Source organism: Protomyctophum bolini (assembly GCF_963924005.1).
Source record: "Protomyctophum bolini genome assembly, chromosome: 7".
Lineage (NCBI taxonomy): Eukaryota > Metazoa > Chordata > Actinopteri > Myctophiformes > Myctophidae > Protomyctophum > Protomyctophum bolini.
This window is the reverse complement of record NC_137868.1, coordinates 44,895,415-44,905,637: the sequence shown is the minus strand read 5'-3', so window position 1 is coordinate 44,905,637 and position 10,223 is coordinate 44,895,415. Positions and strand designations below refer to the sequence as shown.

General features: G+C 44.2%; 1 protein-coding gene across 1 annotated transcript in view; it reads left to right on the top strand.

Moving 5' to 3' along the window:
• Positions 1–5,686: 5,686 nt before the first annotated feature.
• LOC308318483 (histone-lysine N-methyltransferase SETDB1-B-like) overlaps positions 5,687–10,223 on the top strand; it is a 46,466-nt gene continuing 41,929 nt past the window's right edge. The window contains exons 1-3 of the mRNA XM_080768054.1: positions 5,687–5,752; positions 7,845–8,048; positions 9,081–9,244. Of these exons, the coding sequence (XP_080624180.1) occupies positions 5,730–5,752; positions 7,845–8,048; positions 9,081–9,244 (391 nt within the window). The 5' untranslated portion in view covers positions 5,687–5,729. The remainder of the gene's footprint in view (positions 5,753–7,844; positions 8,049–9,080; positions 9,245–10,223) is intronic.

The window sequence follows — 10,223 nt, the reverse complement described above, 5'->3', positions numbered from 1 at the left end:
GAGCCGTCGCTGATGTGCACCTCTACACCAGCATGCCTATTAGACGACCATGGGCCAGACAGTATTATGAATGAATGAATGAATGAATGAATGAATGAATTTTTATTTCCGTGTCTTGTCAATTAAGACCCATCCCTTACGGGATTATAAGACACCAACAACATAAATAAACAATATCACGTTCACTTCTCACACAGAAGTTACACAATTGATCAAAACAAAAACAGAAATATACATTATCATAAAATAAAATAATATAATAAATAATACATCACATATAAGTTTTCTTTGTCCTTATGTCCCAAAGCTTTCTCTATATATTCTGCTAATGCAAATATCTTTTGTTCAAAAATCCATCTCAGTCGCTCTGCATCACTTAACCACATCAAATCTATATTTTTACATCTGTTAAATAACTTTTGGCGTAGCTCATGATACAACGGGCAATAGAAAAGAAAATGGAACTCATTCTCAATATCATTTATGTCACAGTAGGTGCAAATACGTTCTTCTTCTGTAACTCCTCTATACCTCCCAGTCTAAAGGTGCAAGGGCAAGATCCCAGAACGAAGTTGGGCACATAGGGATCTTTGTCTTTTGGATAATGGGGCACAGACGTACTTTTCACTAGCATAACAGCTTTTTATCATTTATGTATTAATGTGTTACAATTATTTATTCAGGCTTTGCAGATATATATGAAAACTGAAGTGACCAGGTTCGGCCAATATAATGACGGGGGGGGGGGGGGGGGGGGGCTAGCAGAGTAATATAGTAAGAGAGTGGCCTTGAAGGGATAGTTCAGATTTTTAACTTAAGCTGTATGAAATGCTTTCCATTAATATAGTGGTTGCAACTGTATTAATTGATTGCCCGAGTCCCGTGGTGGGAGTTCTGCTCTGGTTTTGGTCAATATTAAGTAGTTCCGGTCATTTTGTGTGGGGCACTGGGGGCCACGCATTAAAAGTAAATGAATTCACAAAACTAAAAGTAATTTGTATTGTTGTAGACCCATTTCTAAAATATTAGCGCAATTTTCGTTCAACTTTGACCCCTCTATCACATGGAACTATTTTTTTGAGCGTAGTGATATGGACACACGGAACATAGTTCCGTGTGATAGAGGGGTCAAAAATGAACGAAAGTTGCACTAATATTTTAGAAATAGGTCAATGAATTTACTTTTAATGCGTGGCCCCCAGTGCCCCACACAAAATGACCGGAACTACTTAATATTGACCAAAACCAGAGCAGAACTTCCACCACGGGACTCGGGCAATCAATTAATACAGTTGCAAGTTTGCAACCACTATAGTAAGTGCTCACTGCGTTCGCAATGAGACCTAGCAGATCATGTCTGTGTGTCCGTCCGTGTGTCTGTGTGTCACGCTTTTGTGCCCATCTATGGAGCTGCTTTGGGGACTCCTTATATGGTTACGGCTGAGTCATGGTGACATGAGTGTGATGGCGTGGGCCAACTTGTGACCACCACATATTTATGGTGTTTTGAATAAAAAGCAAACACCTTGGAGCAAACCTGTGTGCGGACTCTCTTCTCTTCACTGTATGTACCTTAGTCCAGCACCAGACAGGAACTGGATGTGTGCTAGCCACCTACCTTTTTATACTGGTCCAACTTGTGCCCATATATATGGAACTTAACTTCAAAATAACTTAAATATATGTACGAGCTGCGTTCGCTTCCCGCGTCTTACTGGTGGTAAGTATTTCATACAGCTTAACTTTAAAAAATCGGAATTATTCCTAATTTTTAAACACAGAACTAATAAACAAACAAACAATATTGTCATGGTTGTATTTCAGTTGTCTTAAAACACATCCTTTAAGTATTTGTGTTGAATTGCTGGTTAAAAACAAACAGAATGTTGTAATTCTATAATTACAATTTACAATTTACAATTTAGGCATTTAGCAGACGCTCTTAATCCAGAGCGACTTACATTAAGCAAGAACAAAAGCATGGGAATACATCACATAAAAACATTCATCATGAAACATGCGTAAGCTAAGAAAGTAACAGTGGAATATATTATCTATATAATGAAACTTATATGTATAAACTATACATATATACTACTATGCTATACATATGTACTATGGCGTGCTATGACTATATACAATGCAATTCTAGTGCTGTCTACATAACATGCTATAAGTTTTAAATGCTATCTAAGTCTACAGAAGTGCTATCTAGGGTAGAGTAAGTGCTATGGGCCATGATGGAGTCTGAAAAGGTGGGTTTTCAGACTACGGCGGAAGATTGGGAGTGATGCTGCAGTTCTGACTGCCATGGGAAGTGCATTCCACAGTTTTGGAGCCAGAAGGGAGAAGAGTTTGGGACGTGTGGAGCGTTGTCCCGGCGTTTTTAGTGAGGGTACTTCCAGCTTCCCTGCGTTAGCTGATCTGAGTGCGCGGGAGGGTTTGTAGGGTTCAATCATACTTGCAAGATATGGGGGAGCCATACCTTTGGTTGCTTTGAATGCCAGCATCAGAGTTTTGTATTCTGTGCGGGCAGCGACCGGGAGCCAGTGGAGGGAGCGGAGCAGGGGGGAGACATGTGAGAATTTTGGCTGGTTGAAGACCAAGCGAGCTGCGGCATTTTGGATCAGCTGGAGAGGCTTAAGTGCACATGCTGGTAGGCCAGTAAGGAGGGAGTTACAATAGTCAAGTTTTGACAAGACTGTTGTCTGGATTAGGAGCTGGGCTGATTCCTGGGTGAGGAACGGTCTAATTCGTCGTATGTTATAGAGTGTGAACCTACAGGATCGAGTGACAGCTGTGATGTGAGCTTTGAACGAGAGCTGACTGTCCAGGACAACACCAAGATTCCTGGCTGTTGGGACAGACGTTACCAGGGCGTTGTCTACGGAAATAGTTAACTCCCGCATAGGGCAGGACTTAGCTGGGAAGAAGAGAAGCTCAGTCTTGTCTGGGTTCAGCTTGAGGTGGTTGGAGGACATCCACTGTGAGATGTCAGCCAGGCATGCCGTGATGCGCTCTTCCACCTGAGTGGCAGAAGGGGGGAAGGATAGAAACAGTTGTGTGTCATCGGCGTAGCAGTGATAGGATATATTGTGGGCAGAGATGATAGTGCCAAGGGATTTAGTGTACAGTGAGAAAAGGAGGGGACCAAGTACAGATCCCTGTGGGACCCCAGTTTGGAGGGTTCGGGGGGATGATAACAGACCTTTCCAGGAAACCTGGTAGGTCCGTTCGGTGAGGTAGGAGGAGAACCACTTTAGTGCCGTTCCACCGATGCCTAGATCCGCTAGGGTGTCTAGGAGCAGCTGGTGGTTCACTGTGTCAAATGCTGCCGATAGGTCTAGGAGAATCAGTACTGCAGAGTGGGAAGCAGCTTGGGCAGCATGTAGTGCTTCTGTGACTGCCAGCAGGGCAGTTTCTGTGGAGTGGGCCTTCTTGAATCCGGACTGGTTGGGATCCAGCAGGTTGTTCTGTGAGAGATGGAGAGAGAGCTGGTTGGAGACAACACGTTCAATGGTTTTAGAAATAAATTAGAGGAGTGATACCGGTCTGTAGTTCTTGACATCTGAGGGGTCAAGAGTTGGTTTCTTGAGGAGTGGTGTTACTCTGGCTGACTTGAGGGCAGATGGGACGCCTGAGGTTACTGAGGTGTTGATGATGGAGGTGATGAAGGGGAGCAGATCAGGTGCGATGGTCTGGAAGATTGGAGACGGGACGGGGTCAAGAGGACAAGTGGTAGGTCTAGAGGATGTTACTAGTTGTAAGACCTCGTCTGGGGAAAGAGGAGAGAAGGAGGACATGCATGGTATGTTGGGGTTAGTGTTGGTTGAGTCAGATGCCACTTTATGTGGGAGGGGAGGAAAGGAGCTGCTGATATCATCAACCTTCTTCTCGAAGTAGTTGACAAAAACATCAGCAGTGAGGGATGATGGTTGAGTGGGGGGAGGGGGTTTAAGGAGGGAGGAGAAAGTGGAGAAGAGCTTCCTTGGGTTAGAAGTACAGGATTGGATTTTGGTGTGGTAGAAAGAGGTTTTAGCAGTGGTTAGTGAGAGGGCGAAGGCAGAGAGGAGTGAGTGAAAGTGGGAAAGGTCATCTGGTAGCATTGTCTTAAAACACTATTTACCATATGGTGTGGAGTCTAGCTGTCACTGTGCTATAGCCTATAAATAAAATGTACTTACTTACAAGTGGTTTACTTGTGTTCAACATAAACCTGCAAAACAAAAGAAAAACAATTCGATTTATGTTGTGTCCACTCACTGTCCAACCAAACCAGCTGCACTGCACTCACACCTGAGCTATTTGTACCTAATGCCCACGTCACATCCGGTCTAACGGTTCTAACCACTGTTCTAAAACCTAATCTAAAATGCTTTCCTGGTTTAAAGTTGCCGTTTGTGTGCGGACCCCTGCAAAAATGCTTTATAATAAATGCTGTTTACTTAAAAACAATGAATTTCTAGGACATACTACTACATCTACTTACGCAAGAGAACACAACCAACCCGTGTGGACGGCTATCTGTGGCTTTAGGATTAAACACTTTCTGTCGTTATTGTGTTCATTTATGGAGATTTACGAGAGCCGTATTATATGCCTACAACAAACAAAACATGGCAGGGTTTAACACACTACACATGATGGGAGCGAATGTTTTGTGTTGCATTACGGCCGTTCTCCACCAGGCTGGCCGGTTGTGAGTGATGGGCCAACGGAGCGCCTGTTAAGCCCCGCCCGGGCGTCCCTGCAGAATATAACGAACATTCAGCGTTGCCATGTCTGCTTATTGCAAGCGACATTTGGTTTGTTTTTCCTGTAAAGTCGCCCGAGTAAATATTGTCAGCTTAATTGTGTCTCCAAAACAATATTACAAATGTGTCAATTATTTATTTATTTATTTTTCTAGAAAATTATTTGGATTGGATATACAGTTTTTGTCGCTATTTGTAGCATGTTGTTGTTTTTGTAGACCAGTGGTTCTCAAACCTTTTCATGTCAAGGACCACCCAAAACGCCTGCAGTCTCCGAGGGCCGAGGCTAAGGACCCCCAAATTGACACTCATTAATTAGCCCACAGACCATAATATGGTCTGTGTAAATTAAATTAAACATGCCATGGACCCCCATAAGAGAATATGTTTAATTTAATTTCAATGACCCATATTTAGGATACAGACCCATTGGGAGTCGGGACCCAATGTCTACGGTACGGACCCCCCATTTAATGGCATTTCTATCTCTGGGACCCTTGATTTATTGCGAATGCAATGAGCACTTACTATGAGACCTAGCAGATCATGTCTGTGCGTGCGTGTGTCCCCCCTTTGTGCCCATATATGGAGCTGAGTGATTTGTTTGTGATTGATGCAACACACTCCAATCTCCATATTTGGACGTATAGCTGCTTTGGGGACTCCTTATATGGTTATGGCTGAGTCATGGTGACATATGAGACTTACAAATAAATCTTAAAAGAACCCAAATATGTACGAGCTGCGTTCGCTTCCCGCGTTTGCGCGTCTTACTGGTATTGTAAAATCAATGTCAATTTAACTCTGAGAGTCCATTTGTACACGTTACAGGCCCATAAGGGTCCAATTTGGTTCCTATCCTTTTGAGAACCACTGTAATATAGACCACCCTGTTTGCTTGTTTATCGCCAAACCTGGCAATTGAGCTTCTACACAAGCACAATGTACATGTATAGCTAGTGTTTACACACACACATGATGGAGAGCACAGAAGTAACGTGAGTCTTCCTCTTATCACTTTCTTATTATGTGTTTTGTTTGCATTTATAAATATAGATAAACGTAGAAAAAGAAAGGAAAACAACACGGGAAGCATTCATTATTAACCCGTAACCGAGCAGCAGGAAAGAGCTGTGAGGCTAGTTAGCATGTAGGCTATTGTTCGCATGTTGGCTAATATTCGTGTCAGTCTTTATAGCCATGGTTAAGGGGGAAGGTTGTTAATGTTTAAACTACACGTATCAGACAACAGAAACTATACAGTGAGGTTAGATTATTTTAGCCGCCGAGGCATGAAGGCAAGCTATAACGTTGTGAGTTTGCAGCCATGGTTTGGTTTTATTATTATTATTATTATTATTATTATTATTATTATTATTATTTCACTCATGCACATGATGTTTTCATTTTAAACGCTCTCCGTCTGTGTGGTGTGAACAAAAAAACCCCGACAGTAGCTGCATCTGTCTAAATAGATGAAACAGGTTGGTGTGTGTGTGTGTGTGTGTGTGTGTGTGTGTGAGTGAGACAGTGTGAGAGAGATATGTCTGTGTGGATGTGTTGATAGTTCTTTTGAATGGATGTCATGTCAAATGGATGTTTGTGTAAACCAAACATCCAAGGCATTTATGTATAATCAATATTGTATACTATATGAATGGATGTTTTATTTAATCTATCTATATAGTCTGGTAATCTGGAAGCTCTGGTCCATAGCTCTAATGCTTCTATGATTCTGCCCTGCAGGGCAGAATCATATGGTACGATGCAATTATCGACAAGGACTACGATTCGATTATTGCCATTATCGATTAATTGAACGACCCACCCATACAACATTCGGCAGCAGTGGCTCAGGGGTAGAGTTGCTGGTAGAATCCCCAGTTAAGGCCCCCAGTTAAGGTCTCCAAACACCGGGCGCAAATTCGGATTTTTAAGCGGCGTTTCTCCATCGGTTTTCCGAAAAACGCGGCCGGTGTGCAAGTGCAAGCACCTTTAGTGTCAAAGTGTCCTTGAGCAAGACTCTGAACTGAACCCCTAACACTAGCATGTCTGAAGTAAAATCAGACAGAAGTAGCATGTGCTTAAATTCATATTTAGAAGATGTTTCAGATGTCAAACATTTCTGAGATGGTGATGGATGGTCATGATGATTATGGTCATTGAAGGGGAACCTTCTGAAAGCTTCATGGGCTCAAAGATAATCAACTTCAAAATCTAATGTGCTAAATTGGCCTAATTGCTTCCAATGTGCAGGTTGGTGTCTTGCATGGTTTCCTCCGCCTTCGGATGAAAGTGCTAACATGAATGCACCATTTATATAATCTATGACCTTATGATCTATAATCTTATATAACCCATTTTGGGGCGGGAAGCCCTTTTGGTGTTAGCATTATGCTATGCTTTAGCTTTTGAAAAATAGCAGTTCTACAAGCTCATAGCGCGCCACCGAGTGGCGCGCTATGAGCTTGTAGGTCTGCTATTTTTTTTAAACTGTCAGGATTTAAGACATTTTTAGAATCTTTTTTTTTTTTAATATATTTTTTATCCCACGATTTTGTAACCCATTTTTCACCCCTGTGCCAATCATCTACTGTGATCCTGGGCTCTACACACCCTCCGCCAACCTGGGGAGAGCAACATTTTTAGAATCTGATCTCAGGTCAGAATGGAAAACTGTCAGGATGTAGAAGACATTTTTAGAATCTGATCTCAGGTCAGAATGTGTTCAAGAACCACCATTCGTCTGTGCGTTAGAATCTGATTGCGAACGCAGTGAGCACTTACTATGAGACCTAGCAGATCATGTCTGTCTGTGCGTGCGTGCGTGTGTCCCCCCTTTGTGCCCATATATGGAGCTGAGTGATTTGTTTGTGATTGATGCAACACACTCCATATTTGGACGTATAGCTGCTTTGGGGACTCCTTATATGGTTATGGCTGAGTCATGGTGACATGAGACTTAAAAAAAGAATAACTTAAAAATAAATCTTAAAAGAACCCAAATATGTACGAGCTGCGTTCGCTTCCCGCGTTTGCGCGTCTTACTGGTCTCAGGTCTGTCTCTCTCTCTCTCTCTCTCTCTCTCAGGATGGAGGTGGAGGGCTGGGACTCGGACCTGGAGGAGGACCTGGGCGTGTCCCTGGACGAGCTGCGGCAGCTGATCGAGGAGGCGGTGGAGAAGAGCGAGGTGGTGCAGAAGAAGAAGAAGCAGCTGGACGACCTCCGCCACTGGGTGGAGGAGAAGGAGGAGGAGCACGCCAAGGCCGAGAAGCTGCTGGACGTCACGCAGCAGTGAGAATGAACTCCTTTTCCTTTCTTTCATTCGTTCGTGCCTCGATTCACTCGAGTTCATTCGGTCATTCGTTCATCCTATAATTCACTGAGTTCATTCGTGTGGCGGGGGTGTCTCAGGGGGGGTCGAGTGGCCGGTAGAGTGGCTGGACGGTATAACGGAGATTCCCAGTTGGATCCCGGGCTCCCCCCTAGACTAGAGTTAGTGTCAAAGTGTCCTTGAGCAAGATTGCTCCCGATCATGTGCAGGTTGGTGCCTTGCATGGTTTCCTCCACCATCGGTGTATGTGTGTATGGGTGACTGTAATACACAATCTATGTAAAGCGCCTTGGATAAAGGTGCTTATATACTCAATCACTCACTCAACAAATCAATCATTCCACAACCATGCATGTCAGGCTTTTGTCATCGCTCCGGTTACTTGTCGGCAAAATCACTTCAGAACCGATGGGGCCGATGTTCACGAAATGTGAATTTTAGGGAAGACTGATTCACTCTTGCGTGGAGGAAGGGTCAAGGTCACAATTATGTAATCTGGCCGTCTGGTTGCCGCAAAACAAATGGCACTTCTACAAGCTTACGACGCAGTGCAATGTGATGTGTGTGTTGTGACTCTGTGAGCTCATAGATTGGCTATTTTCCCCAAATAATATGTATTGTAGAGGAAAAACAGTAAAGGGGGATATTATAGAGTTCACTGTACGTCTTTAATTGCCCGGGGTTATTCAATCCAGTTAATGTTATTAATGTTTTAAGATTTTCGTTGTCGTCGGCTAAACAGGGGGAGGGACATTTTTTGACGACGTCTCACTGTTGCGCAACATCGAGGATCGCACAGAACAGGCACTCCCAGGCTGTGGAGCGATGCGATCCGTTTTCACATCAATAAACGTCATCTCTTGGATCAAACTTCGTCTTGGGCATCGGGACGTTACTAATAGAAAGGACAAAGAACTTCGTCCTGGGCCATGGAGGTGTTGACTGCAGTTTGTGTCTCCCCCCCCCCCCCCCCCCCCCCCCCCCCCCCGCAGGTCCATACACGAGTGTGAGAACCTGGTGAAGGCGACATACCGACGCAGCGGCCTGGACTACATCGAGAGCTCCGACGAGGAGGGGGTGGGCTGCGCTCCGGTGTCTGACGTCATCGAGATCGATGACGAGGACGACGACGAGGACGACGACGATGTCATCTGTGGTGAGTTTTGAGTTGTGCCGGTGTGTTGGGAGGCCAGAGTAACCCCGGATCACAGTCACAGACACCCTCCTGGCTAGGCGTAGCCGTGGTCTGGATCACTTACCTGTAGACACCCTCCTGGCTAGGCATAGCCGTGGTCTGGATCACTTACCTGTAGACACCCTCCTGGCTAGGCATAGCCGTGGTCTGGATCACTTACCTGTAGACACCCTCCTGGCTAGGCGTAGCCAGGGACGGATTAACCCCCACAAGGGCCCCTGGGCCGGTAATATTTACAGGGCCCCCCATAGCGCGCGTGAGCGCAACATTTTCATGTTTTTAATCATGTTTTTGACCTAAATTTAACAAAATCTTTGGCCAATGAAGGACCCCAGGAGCCCTTTTCAGGGCGTCAAACCTAGTACTGCGCGGTCCAATTTCCTCGAAGGGCCCCTGAGAGCCAAGGGCCCCTGGGCTACCGCCCCACTGGCCCATTGGCTAATTTGTCCCTGGGCGTAGCCTCGGTCTTCTTTTACAGAGGTCCGCAGGACCCAGTGTTCATTTCGTCGAGTGACCTTTTGGTGTTTTTTTAAGCATTATGTTATACTTTAGCTATTGAGAAATAGTGAAAATGTAGTGGAAATCTTTGAATATATATATATATTATTTCAGAGCGAGTGTTTTCAACTCAAATCTTTGCTTCTAGGGGGTCCCTGGAACAACATATCTTCAGATGGGGGTCGACGGCCTATTGCATATATTTTTTGAGGTCCTTGACATGAAAATGTTTGAGAACGACTGACATAGAAACATGACGTTTTTCAGAAGACTGTCAGGATTTAGAAGACAATTTTGTAGACTCGTCCACGGGTCTAAATGGGTTAAAACTAATCTATGGTGACTAAAACTAAGACTAAATATAATATATTGACAATTTTCAGCAAGTGTAAAATCAAATCGGTCATCACGACAGCATCAAGGCCCGCCAAAATAAATTTTA